Genomic DNA, 14,113 nt, shown 5'->3' with positions numbered 1-14,113 from the left:
TTCCTGTGGTATTGTTGTATTATTTGTACATGGATGCTTTCATTGAGATTTCTGCATTGCAGGGGGGCTGGACTAGATGACACTTGGGGTCCCTTCCAATTCTACGATTCTACAATTTGATTCCATTTATAGCCACTCTTCCTGCTCTGAGATCAGGAAGTACTACTCAAAAACCACAGAGGCTGAAAAATGGCTCGGGAACCTTTCATGGAGCTATGAAGGAAAATTGCTGGAATGCTTCCTTCTTTCTGGGAAGTGATAAGAAACAAGGGGAAGGATCGCCTCCCGGCGATTCAGCACCTCAGCTGGGATCTGTACCCTACCCAGAAGTAGGGCCGAATCTTCTGCCCAGAGAAGGAGGCTCCTGTAAAAGCAAAGATCAGCTCAGCTCTGTCCGTGTCAAAGAATTCCACAAGTCCCTCCTCATAGTCGAGGGTCACGCGGATATTCCTGGGGTCTTGCCCCAAGGCCAAAGGGGTCTGCTTGGGGGAAGTAAACGCTACGAGTTCACCCATTATCGCCCCCACAGCCCAGATTCCCTCGCTGGGAATCAGCCTAAAGCTGCCCTTTCCTTTCCTCCTAACGGACTCTCGTGCTACCCCCACCGCCCACATCGCCCCGCTGCCTTCGTTGTCCACCTCCACTTCCCACAAATGTCTTCCGGAAGTGAATCGCTCGCGGCCCAACACACAGGGCCCAACATCAAATCTCCCCGGTTTATCAGGCAAGGCCTGCTCTTCCTCTGCCTTCCTCACAGTTCTTAGGTCTTCGGAGAGAACGAGGCGGCAATGTGCCGTGTCTGGATCCAGAGTCACCGTCACTGCAGGAGAAAGAAGAAGAAAAAGAAGAGTTTGGATTTGATATCCCGCTTTATCACTACCTGAAGGAGTCTCAAAGCGGCTCACATTCTCCTTTCCCTTCCTCCCCCACAATAAACACTCTGTGAGGTGAGTGGGGCTGAGAGACTTCAGGGAAGCGTGACTGACCCAAGGTCACCCAGCAGCTGCATGTGGAGCAGCGGGGAAGCAAACCCAGTTCCCCAGATTACGAGTCCACCGCTCTTAACCACTACACCAACACAGATAAGGAAGGAAGGAAGAAGAGAAGAGAAGAAAGGAAGAGGTTGAATGAGTGATGTCACAGAAAGACTCCACTTCAGTTTCTGGAGACATTAAAAAAACCTAAAAACTAAACAACCCTTCTTCCAGACTTTTGCCTTAATCTGTTTCAGAAGACCTTAGCAAAGAGCAGAGAAATCTCTGGCTGATGAAATCACCGGCTTTGTGACACCTCCAAAATAGACCTGCCCAGGTGTGGAGATCTGCAGGGAAAGAGCCGTGTCCTTGTATAAATTTCGACACCAGGCCTTTGGGGATGGAAGGCGAAATCAGAATGTCTTTTCTATTTAATGTTTATGTACTACACGGTCTAATTGGATGGAGCTGTATTTAAACCTCCCTAGAACTGAACGGTGAAGCCACGTGGGTACTGTGAGCAGTTTTCGCACGCAACTCTCGTGGCTCGTCCACACCCCGCTTCTCCCGTGTCTAGAAAACATGGATCCAAGGGGTATTCTGCTTGGCCCGTGGTTTCTAGGCATGGGTGCAAGCGGTTTTCCATTCACCCTGCCACTTTCCCTGGGAAAAACCCGCTCTTTACCGCTGAGTCGGAGCAAGCATCACTCCACGGAAAACCCAATTGACGTTTGCTCTGATTCGGTGATAAAGAGTGCCCCCCCCCCCAGAGGGAAGACCACAAGACAAGCAGAAGTGTGGATGAGCCATAAGTCAAACCATAGCTTAGTGCAAACGGCTTTACAAGAAGGTTCCCTAGAGAGGAGACTACTACTAATTTATTTATACACTGCCTTTCCGGCTGGGTTTCCCCAGCCACTCTGGGTGGCGCCCAACAGAATGCTAAAAACACAATAAAACATCAAACATTAAAAACTTCCCTAAACAGAGGTGCCTTCAAACGTCGTCTAAAAGTCAGATAGTTATTTATTTCCTTGACATCTGATGGGAGGGTGTTCTGCAGGGCGGACGCCACTGCCGAGAAGGCCCTCTGCCTGGTTCCCTGTAACTTGGCTTCTCACAAGGAGGGAACCACCAGAAGACCCTGAGAGCTGGACCTCAGTGTCCAGGCTGAATGTTGGGGGTGGAGACGCTCCTTCAGGTATACTGGGCCAAGGCCATTTAGGGCTTTAAAGGTCAGCACCAACACTTTGAATTGTGCTCGGAAAGGTACTAGGAGCCAATCTAGGTCTTTCAGGACTGGTTTAATATGGTCTCCGCGGCCATTCCCAGTCACCAGTCTAGCTGCCGCAGACTGAGGCCACTGCTCTCCTTAGTCTTCCTGTTATGCTGCTATGTGCTAAACCATGGTTTGGCGTGTTGTACAAACCTAGGCTCATCTGCTTCAGACAAACCATCAACCCTAAACCCAATAACATAACTTGGTTAGAGTTCACGGCTCATACCCTAGCACCGGGATGGGAGACTTTAATTCTTATTCCCCAGATATTGTCCCTGCCCCACCCCCTCTGCGCCACACGTGCAATTTACATGATTCCCATTAAAGCAAATGGTAACATCTAATTTGGCCCTCTTCCAGAGCTAGCCCCCTTGAACTCATCTCAGGCACCACCTCCCATCTCATCTGACCAGGAAAATTACCTTTGTACAGCGCCGGCTCCAGGAATTCCAATGACTCTGTTATGTGGAAGAAAGAATTATCCATTTATTCAGATACATTTGGCACTGTCACATTACATGTCAACCAAGCACCTGATAAAAGACTCCAATGGACACTGTTGATGCCTCCCTCCCTTTCTCTCACTAACATCAGCTGTACAACTGAGTGGAGCACCCACAGACATCTGTCTCCCTTGACCTTCCAGAGTTGTTCCCATCCCAATGAGGTAAAAACAGGTAAAGGACCCCTGGATGGTTAACTCCAGTCAAAGGCGACTCTGGGGTTGTGGCACTCATCTCACTTTCAGGCCGAAGGAGCTGCCATTTGCCCACAGACAGCTTTCTATGTCATGAGGCCAGCATGACTAAACTGCTTCTGGTGCAATGGAATGCCACATGGAAATGCCATTTACCTTCCCGTCACAGTGGTACCTATTTATCTACTTCCACTGGTCTGCTTTCGAACTACTGTACTAGGTTGGTAGGAGCTGGGACAGGGCAACGGGAGCTCACTTTGTCACGGGGATTCAAACTGCTGACCTTGTTCCCAGTACCTTTAAATGTCTCCACAGCAATTCCTAAAGCAGAGCTGTTCTCTGAGTAAACTCCAACCGCCTCTTCCAATCCAGGAGAAAGCTCAATTGCATCCCTTACTTGTTCCTTTTCATATCTGGAAGGGAAGATGGTTAACATTTGAGGGATGGCTAGGGACTACTGCTCCCCGGTCCACCTGCAGTGATGAAGCCTGACGTGTAGTTGAGAGTAGATCTTACGCATAAGTTGATGCCTCAGGCTGCCATTTGAATATGGAATTCCTTTACAAGAAAATGCTGCTCTAGCTGATTTCATGGTTAAATGGAGAAACGAGATAACCTTCCTCCTGGTCGGGTTTGTAGTTAGGTACGAACCCCGTGTCTGATGTATCAATTGCTCAGTTTGTGGGGCGCTGCAAAACATGGTTTCACTGCAAAACAACTGCAACAGCTTGGCACCGGTTAGGAAGGGATCCCAAATTTTGCAGGGTTTTTGCTAAAACAACCACCACCCTGCAAAACTTTGGCACAGGTTTGGAGACAATCCCAATTTTGGGGGTTCATAGTTAATTTTCCTCGCAGGGTCTGGAAACCAAACCTTACGAGGAACAGTTGAGGGAATTGGGTACGTTTAGCCTGAAGAAGAGAAGACTGATATCGGAAGGGCTGTCAAAATGGAAGATGGAGCAAACTTGTTTTCTGCTGCTCCAGAGAGAAGGACCCAAACCAATGGATTCAAATTCAGGGGTGAATGAGTTTAGGAATACAGTTGACTGCAGTATAAGCTTTTGGGTTGTGTGGAAGGTGTTCTGCCTTTCAGTATCAAGCAATAGGCATCTTCAGAGGGTTGTCATTTGCCCCATTTGTGTTCCTCAGCAACGCTGAGGTAGAAATCTAGCGCTTGGCAGTGCTCCACAGAAATGTGCTTTTAAAATGGAATCCCACCAGAGATGAAATGCAAAAGATGGTAGGAGAAAGCCACATACCTGTTCAAGTCGATTCTGATGTCCTGAAACAGAGAAATAGGTCTCAGTTACACAGCAAGCACACACAGGGGCCTGATCTTTGTTGTTGTGGAGAGTCCTTTCCCCCTTCCTTCTATGGAAGAACTAGGGCCTGAGGTGAAGGACAAAATGGAAGTCTGTCCCCATTCCACATTCTGGTGAAGGGTGGCTTAAAAATCACATACAGTGGTACCTCAGGTTTACATACGCTTCAGGTTTACATACGCTTCAGGTTACAGACTCTGCTAACCCAGAAATATTACCTTGGGTTAAGAACTTTGCTTCAGGATGAGAACAGAAATTGTGCGGCGGCAGCAGGAGGCCCCATGAGCTAAAGTGGTGCTTCAGGTTATTAACAGTTTCAGGTTAAGAACAGACCTCCGGAACGAATTAAGTACTTAACCCGAGGTACCACTGTACTTAACCCGAGGTACCACTGTAAATACTAAGAAGTAATAACGAGCAATCACATTTGTTTCATGACAAGATGTTGATGGAGAGAAAGCCCAGCTCTAATCCTTAATGTCCAAATGGCAGTTTATATTTTCCTAAATAGGGCTGGTAGGCAGCAGGCCTACATTTCTCATGTAGGAACTGCTGGGAGATGTCTTGGTCTCATGTCTCACCTGCAGGAATCCACAGACCGGCTGCTGGCACTTCTCCTCCATCTCAGCGATCATATCGTTGAGGTGGGAGATCTCCTTGGAGAGCCTGCTGACGTTTTCTTGCTGCCTCTTATTGATCTCTTTCTTCAGATCTTCCATCTGGGTCAGTTTGAGGTGCACCATTCTTTCGAGCAATCTGCACATCCGATGAAAGGAAGACTTGACTTTCTTTGTCTCGGCTTCTAACTTTGCCTAGGATGCAAACATACAAAGAGTGAAATGCGGAGAGGAAAAGCAGATGGAAGATGAGGATCATTCATGGAGAATGCATGAGTAAATAATAATAATAATAATAATAATAATAATAATAATAATAATAATAATAATAATTTATACCCTGCCCATCTGGCTGAGTTTCCCCAGCCACTCTGGGTGGCTCCCTATCAAGTGTTAAAAACAATACAGGATTAAATATTAAAAACTTCCCTAAACGGGGCTGCCTTCCAATGTCTTTTAAAAATAAGATAGCTGCCTATTTCTTTGACATCTGATGGGAGGGTGTTCCACAGGGCAGGCACCACCACCGAGAAGGCCCTCTGTCTGGTTCCCTGTAACCTCACTTCTCGCAATGAGGGAACCGCCAGAAGGCCCTCGGCGCTGGACCTCAGTGTCCGGGCTGGACGATAGGGGTGGAGACGCTCCTTCAGGTATACTGGGCCGAGGCCGTTTAGGGCTTTAAAGGTCAGCACCAATACTTTGAATTGTGCTCGGAAACATACTGGGAACCAGTGTAGTTCTTTCAAGACCGGTGTTATGTGGTCCTGGTGGCCACTCCCAGTCACCAGTCTAGCTGCCGCATATTAAAAACATGACAAAACATCAGAACTTTAAAACTTCCCTAAACAGGGCTGCCTTCAGAAGTGCTGACTTTGGATCTGCAACATTGGACCAGCCTTGCTCCCCCCCCCCTCGTTTTCTCCATGGGACATTGTGGATTTTTGAGGGGATTTCTGAGACCTTTCACAGCTGCCACAGAAGTTTAGGGTGGGCATGCTGCCTCCCTAAAGCTCTGCATTGCTGACCCCCAGGTGTATACCATAATAACAACCAACCCGTACCAGACATTCTTGGCTTCCCAGCTCTTCGGCCAACACACGGTCCTCAAGATTCTTTCTCATGAGCTCCACAGACTTCCGGTGGCCCTCGATTTCTTCCTAAACAAACAGAAAAGGCACAACATCATGTAGCCAAGCAAACCCCAAATGTCATTGTTTCCAGGGAGGGACAAGAGATGCCCACTAAACACTTTTTTAAAAAAAATTATACTTTTCAGATATATACATTTCACTGATCTTACAATCATTTTGACATCTTAAAACTTGACTTCCTTCCACCTTTTTCTGTGGTTCCTTAAATTTGTTTTTAATATCTTCTGCATATCCAAATTAACATAATTTGCTCACTTATTTATCTTCTTTATAAATATACTCTTATGTAGCTGCAGGTTATTACAGTAACCCTGCCAGTGTTTTTATCTGTAAATATTCAATAAACCATTTCCATTCTTTTATAAAAAAAGTTTATCTTGATTTCTTATTCTTCCGGTAAGTTTTGCCATTTCTGAATATTCCAAAAGTTTTTGTATCCATTCTTCCTTTGCTGAGACTTCTGCTTCATTCCATTTTGGGGTAAGTTGCATTCTTGCCGCTGTAGTCACATACATGAATAAATTTCTATACAATTTAGGTAGTTCTATCCCTATAATTCCCAAGAGAAAGGCTTCTGCTCTTTTTAAAACAAACAAACCACCAAATGTTATTTTAAACATCCTTTTCATTTCATTGTATATCATTTCCCAGTAAGCCTTAACCTTACTGCAAGAGCACCACATATGATAAAAGAGTCTTCTTTCTCTTTACATTTACAACACTTAAAATTTGATTTAGTTTTATACATTTTTGCCAGTTTACTCTGTGTTAGATAGCGTCAATATATCATTTTCATATAATTTTCTCTTGAACCATAGCATGCTGTAAATTTTATATCCCCATTCCACAATTGTTCCCGTTTGTTATGTACTGAAGTTCTCACCCTGGGCCAGCAGGGTGATACTGTAGATAGTTTTCACTCAGGTCCACGTCAGTTATTTTAGGCGGGAAACCCTGGGTTGTTGTTGCTACAGTGTTGACAGCCGGCTACCTATAAAAGCAGGCCGGCTGAGCTGTTTGCTGTTCAGTTCTGTCCAGCTTACAATAAAGAGCTGCTCTGGAGAAATCGCTGTGTCGTCTGCTATGTTCGCCCACAACTTAACACCGTTCTTCCATGTCTATATTATGAACAATATCTATTGCCCAATGTATCATTGAGGATTTCACTTGCTCATCCTTTGTCACCCATTCCAACAATATTTTTTACATTTTAGACAGCACTTTTACATTACGTTTCTACGCCCACTGAACTCCTGAGCCCTTCTCTGCCAAACTGCAATTTCAGGAGTGTAGGGAAAGGGAAATAAACAGATGTAAAGGCAGAGCTATTTGGAAACCGAAGGGTTTAAGTGGCAGAGCTGATTTCTAAAGAAGAGAGACAGACCACAGAGGGGGGAAATGTTAAAGGACGGATGGAGAAATTGTGGCTTTTCAGATGTTCAGCTACAGTTTCCATCATCCCTGACCACTGGCCATGCTGGCCTGGGATTGATGGTTTCGGCCCAGTATACCCGAAGGAGCGTCTCCACCCTCATCATTCAGCCCGGACACTGAGGTCCAGCTCCGAGGGCCTGCTGGCGGTTCCCTCACTGCGAGGTTACAGGGAACCAGGCAGAGGGCCTTCTCGGTAGTGGCACCCGCCCTGTGGAACGCCTTCCCATCAGATGTCAAGGAAATAAACAAGTATCTGACTTATAGAAGACATCTGAAGGCAGCCCTGTTTAGCAAAGTTTTTAATGTTTGATCTTTTATTGTGCTTTTAATTCTGTTGGGAGCCGCCCAGAGTGGCTGGGGAAACCCAGCCAGATGGGTGCGGTATAGGTAATATATTATTATTATTATTATTATTATTATTATTATTATTATTATTACTGCTGGAATACCTGAAATCCAGTCTCCCTATCCTTGTAATAAAGGTTTATTGGCCAGCCAGTCATCTGGTCTATTATTATTTATTTGTCTATTCATTTGTTCATTTTACTTGTTAAACGTTATAGCTGATTTCATTTACTTGCTTACAGACTTATTAAATTTATATACCCCCCCTTGACTGTAAAAAACAAAACAAAAATCCACCTCTAGGTACTTTACAACAATAGAAAACTTTTAAAATTGCCAATCAATGGATAAAAATGGGTATTAAACTATTCAAAAGTTGATTAAAATCAACAGTGGTTACAAATATTTAATCTTGTCAGCCTCTGTGTGTCTGGATTTTTGTGTATCTGCATATCTTGTGCAAGCACACAATTGGGTTTTCCGGTCTGCAGCCTTAAACAGCAGTCAGGAAGAAATAAACGCTCACAAGCAAATGTTTGGCAGGATGTGTTATATATAACATTCTGTGAACGTGAACCGATTAAGTTCTCAACACTGTGAATGGTGCCACCGGGGCAAAAGTCCAGAGACCCCACCCAGCAGAATTAACAAGGAGGCCCCCAAATGCAGCAGAGATTGAAAGTGAGGTTGGTGATCAAACAAGACCCAAGAGGCTACAATCTGTTTGGAAAGATTAATTTTAAATACACCAGCAGAAGAGCAGCGAGTGCATTTCAGCCGGTGAAAGACATCAGCATTATAATGTCAAAGAGAAATCGACAGCACGTTGTACACAGATGGAACTTGGAGAAAGGAGAGTATAAAGTGGTGATTGCAATAGGCAAGATTAAAATTGGCTGCATCTTATCCATTGCTGAATCCTACACTGGACAGGCTAAACACCACCAATACTCTAGTTAAAAGTTTACTACATTATCCCATTAACTACCTGGCCTTTGGGACGCGGGTGGCGCTGTGGGTTAAACCACAGAGCCTAGGACTTGCCAATCAGAAGGTCGGCGGTTTGAATCCCTGTGACGGGGTGAGCTCCTGTTGCTCGGTCCCTGCTCCTGCCAACCTAGCACTTCGAAAGCACGTCAAAGTGCAAGTAGATAAATAGGTACCGCTCCGTCGGGAAGGTAAATGGCGTTTCCGTGCGCTGCTCTGGTTTGCCAGAAGCGGCTTAGTCATGCTGGCCACATGACCTGGAAGCTGTCTGCGGACAAACGCCGGCTCCCTCGGCCAATAAAGTGAGATGAGTGCTGCAACCCCAGAGTCGGTCACAACTGGACCTAATGGTCAGGGGTCCCTTTACCTTTAACTTTACCTGGCCTTTTAGTTTAAGAACATAGTGAAATTCCTAGAAACTTGCTTCTATATGATACACAATATCTATATTGTCATCATCCCATACAGAACAATGAAATTGGAAATTACATAAAACATTCAAAAACCCCTAAAAACTCTGAAACCCAATTTAAAAATATAATATACTATAAAGACGCCTTATGCTGCGTTTAGAACCAGAATTGCATTTGCATCTCAGGCGGCTAGTCCTGTTCTTTATAACCCTGTACCTTCTTCCAGAAGGCAGAAGCTGAAAGAGATCATTTCCGGGGTGCGTACTATCATGTGCTATCTCTGCAGCTTTCTTATGGCACCTGACAGCATAGATTTGATCCAAGGTGGGAAGAGTGCACCCAATTATTCTCTCCGCAGTCTTTACAACCCTGGACAGCAGTGTTTTTTCTGGGCAGCATTGTTTTTTCTGTGTTGTTACATATATGTTACAAGAGATCATTCTGGCATCCAGGAAAAAAAATCAAAGAGAAAGTTGGTCCAGGTAGAATTAGAAAAAAAGGGGGGGGGAGTGTTTCAAGATAAAATTGTGAACCAGGAACAAAATTCTATATCATCTGTTCAAAGCTGTCCGTAGCCTGAAGCTCAGGGTGGTGGTGGCGGTGGTGGGGGGACGACGATGACAATAAACATTTCTGTGTCACGATGAGAAGTAAAATCTTCCAAAAACTACTTACAAAAATTAATGGAAGCTGCACAAAACATATGCAGAAAGCTCAGCGCAGACAGCGAATCCTAAACTTGTGAGAAATTTTTATAGGCAGGAGGAATGGAATCTAAAAGCAAAGTTTCTCCTGTGTGTATTGCAGAGAAGAGATATACAGCACAAAAAGACATCGGGAAAAATTGCTGGTGTGGAAAAGAGATAAAGCTAAGAGTTCCCTGGGAAGAGGGATGGTTACTCTGGAAATTGTAGCTCTGTGAGGAGAGTATTGTATTAGAACTGAAGGCAGCCCTGTTTAGGGAAGTTTTTAATGTCTGACGCTGTATTGTTTTTAATATTAGGTTGGAAGCCGCCCAGAGTGGCTGGGGAAATCCAGCCAGATGGGCGGGGTATAAATAATAAAATATTTTGTTGCTGTTATTATTATTAGTAGTAGTAGTAGTAGTATAGAGGTCAGACATCGCTATCAGCACCCTTAACCGCAGTTCCACGATTCTTTGGGGGTAAACCATGACTGTTCAAAGTCTTCTGATACAGTGGTACCTCTGATTACAAACTGAATTCGTTCCGGAGGTCTGTTCTTAAGCTGAAACCGTTCTTATCCTGAGGTGTGCTTTCACTAATGGGGTCTCCTGCTGTGCATGCCCCTCAGGTGCGCGATTTCCGTTCACATCCTGGGGCGAAGTTCGCAGCCAGGAACAGCTACTTTTGGGTTAGTGGAGCTCATAACCAGAAACTGTTCTTAACCAGAGGCCTCGGGTTACAGACGATTCAGGTTACAGACTCTGCTAACCCACAGATAGTACCTCGGGTTAAGAACTTTGGTTCAGGATCAGAACAGAAATCGTGCTCTGGTGGCATGGCAGCAGCGGGAGGCCCCATTAGCTAAAGTGGTACCTCAGGTTAAGAACAGTTTCTGGTTAAGAACGGACCTCCAGAACGAATTAAGTTCTTAACCCAAGGTACCACTGTACTGCTTTATTCATTTTGACTGATTTGTTGCATTTAAACCACCTTTTTCTCCACGTTACTTACGGTGAAGCACATGGTTCTTTACCAAAGGCGTTGTGGACTTTGAAGACGCCCAAACTCAGGACAAAAAGGAGAAACGGGCTAAGAGGAAGGAACGCTTGGCAAACCCTCGCCAGGATCAACTCCTGCCCAGAAACCTATGTCCCCACTGTGGACGTACGGATCCAGAATTGGCCTCCACGGTCACTTACGGACTCACTTGGCTACATCCATGGGCTTAGATCTACCAAAATTATTGAAAAGCATTGAAAGTACTCAATTAACAGAGGTCCTGTTCAAATCCCACTGAAGCTGCTCCCCCCCTGTAATGTCCTTTCTTTGGGGGCATCCCCCAAAAAGCTGGAGAACTACATGTTTTTCTTCCCTGACCTGAATACCGTTACCTTGTAGTCTGGGGCAGCTTCCTCTGCAGGGACCACGTTGTGTCCTCTGTGCTCCCTGGCTCTGTCGCAGACCAAGCAGATGAGGCATTCGTCGTCTTTGCAGAAGAGCTTCAGGGGCTCACGGTGCTTCTCGCACATTTCCATCTCCTCCATCTCCTCCTCTTCCAAGCCTCTCCCCAAGCTTGTCTCCAAGTGACAACAGCAGCAGCAGCAGTAGCAGCAGCAATTCTTAACTCAAGCTCCTTTTGATGCAATAAAGGCCTGGCATTTCCCTTTGCGCAACCGACACCGGATGGCGGAGGAATCTGAGAGCAGCAGGAAGCAACTGAAAAAAACACAAGTGTTTTTGTTTCGCTTTCAGGTTTCCTGACCAAGAATTATATACCGTAACTAGCAGAGTGTGTGTGTGTGTGTTTGTGTGCGCAGACACTTGGGGAATTTCTCTTTTAGGTAAGCAGGGAAAATCCTGCTTACAGTCAGATGCAGTGATTTTGGGTAGCAAATCTGTTATTTAATTTTGTTTTCATTGTATTTTGTACTCCCTGGGAAAGCATTTGTGGTGGGGTTTTTTTTGTTTGCTTCAGGCGTCAAAACAACTTGGTTAATACAAAAGGTTGTATTAAGCTGTCTGTCAGCATAATTTTCAGTATGGTTTTATCACTGATGTTCTGTAATGTGTTTTTAATGTTGCACACTTCCCTGGGAACTTTTGATAAAAGGAGGCATATACAGTGGTACCTCGGGTTAAGAACTTAATTCGTTCCGGAGGTCCGTTCTTAACCTGAAACTGTTCTTAACCTGAGGTACCACTTTAGCTAATGGGGCCTCCCGCTGCCGCCGCACGATTTCTGTTCTCATCCTGAGGTAAAGTTCTTAACCTGAGGTACTATTTCTGGGTTAGTGGAGTCTGTAACCTGAAGCGTCTGTAACCTGAAGCGTCTGTAACCCGAGGTACCACTGTAAATTGAAATCATCATCATCATAAACAGCGAGATGAAGGGTTCCTGTAACTTACCTCCTGCTCCTCATAGAAAGAGAACAAGCCAATTTTTCTGAATGCAGGAAGGACTGAGCCAAAGGCCTTTCCTTTTCCACTTCAGGCACTTCTTGAAAGAAAAGCTGATTTCCTTCACAAAGAAACGTGAACCCACTCAGATGCAATTGGTTCTTAGGAGCTGAGTTACTACTTTGTTATATGCAGAGATATAGTTTGTTTCAGATTTCTTTTCTGCACAACATGGTCAAATTTGACGTTTGCACCAGCGTCCTGTAGTGTCTGCCAGTCTAAACCTAACAAGTTATTTACTGGCTCCTCTTCCCTATTCCTTTTTAAAGCCACGGTTCGGAGGAATTTCCCTCATGAGACTAATGAAAACCATATCTGAGGATGAAAGACACATTTTAGCCGTGACAGGACGACACACAATGTTCAGGAGCAGAACCAGCACTAAACCAAACAATGGCTTGCCCAAATGCACAAGCATGCAGCCTCCTGGATAAGAGCCGATCTTGGGCCTTTCGCTCCCTCTTCAGTTTTGCTGCTGCTGAGAGCTAAGCCTCCTCTGCACTCTGCACGTGCCCCCAAGACAGGTAGCCAGGTGGGCCATGTGGAGGAATGGCAGTGATGAGAAAACAGGGCACAGTTTCTACTGGCTGGTGAGGGAGAAGAGACTTGGAGCAGGGGTTTTGAGGGAACTGTTTACGTTCTTAAGGAAATGCACTTTGCAGGGGCGACTCCTCCCCCTTGTGAGCTTGCCTTCATTTTGGGCATTTCATTATGGAACTACAGTACAGTGGTACCTCGTGTTACAGACGCTTCAGGTTACAGACTCCGCTAACCCAGAAATAGTACCTCAGGTTAAGAACTTTACCTCAGGATGAGAACAGAAATCGCATGGCGGTGGCAGTGGGAGGCCCCATTAGCTAAAGTGGTACCTCAGGTTGAGAACAGTTTCAGGTTAAGAACGGACCTCCAGAACGAATTAAGTTCTTAACCCGAGGTACCACTGTACAAAAGAAAACAGCAGTTCTCTGAGATTCTTATTTGCAGTTCTTTGCACTTTGAGAAATGTGGTGCTTTATACATTAATTAGCATCCTCATTTCTTCTTCTTCACCTTCTTCTTCTTTGGCGATCACTTGTAGCCGAGTAAGATTGTCTTCCATAAACACGGTTTTAAAAACGAGTCCGTAAGTGGCTGTGGAGGCCAATTCTGGATCCACACCTGGTGGATAAAAAAAGCTCAAGAGATCCAGCACTTAGCATCCTATTTCGTGGTGGCTAATTCACGGTGGCTGGCCCTGTTGTTGTTGTTATTGTTTAGTCGTTTAGTCGTGTCCGACTCTTGGTTACCCCCTGGACCAGAGCACGCCAGGCACTTCTGTCCTCCACTACCTCCCGCAGTTTGGTCAAACTCATGCTGGTAGCTTTGAGAACACTGTCCAACCATCTCGCCCTCTGTTGTCCCCTTCTCCTTGTGCCCTCCATCTTTCCCAACATCAGGGTCTTTTCCAGGGAGTCTTCTCTTCTCATGAGGTGGCCAAAGTATTGGAGCCTCACCTTCAGGATCTGTCCTTCCAGTGAGCACTCAGGGCTGATTTCCTTCAGAATGGAGAGGTTTGATCTTCTTGCAGTCCATGGGACTCTCAAGTGTCTCCTCCAACACCCTGTACACATGCCTTATATTCTGTCAGCCTTCCTGCCAACAGATTGTACTTACATTCCCAGCCTCCAAACAACTGAAAATTAGAAGCAAAACTATTGCAGGAAGTACGTAGCTTCCAGTCTCTCCCCCCCCCCAATAAGCATAACCAG

The 14,113-nt window shown here is 45.3% G+C and overlaps 1 protein-coding gene across 1 annotated transcript; it reads right to left on the bottom strand.

Annotated features, from left to right (window-relative positions):
* LOC310701731 (zinc finger protein RFP-like) lies at positions 1-14,017 on the bottom strand. Its single transcript, XM_083493036.1, has 7 exons — positions 11,300-14,017; positions 5,954-6,049; positions 4,857-5,087; positions 4,213-4,235; positions 3,248-3,363; positions 2,676-2,711; positions 1-820 (listed from the first exon to the last, which is right to left on the bottom strand). Exons 1-7 carry the CDS (start codon positions 11,450-11,452, stop codon positions 294-296), a joined length of 1,182 nt encoding a protein of 393 aa, XP_083349162.1. The 5' UTR covers positions 11,453-14,017; the 3' UTR covers positions 1-293.
* Between the last annotated feature and the right edge of the window lie 96 nt (positions 14,018-14,113).

This window comes from Podarcis liolepis (assembly GCF_965112155.1).
Source record: "Podarcis liolepis genome assembly, chromosome: 2".
Lineage (NCBI taxonomy): Eukaryota > Metazoa > Chordata > Lepidosauria > Squamata > Lacertidae > Podarcis > Podarcis liolepis.
The sequence above is the reverse complement of the archived record's forward strand: the minus strand, read 5'-3'. Positions and strand labels throughout refer to the sequence as shown.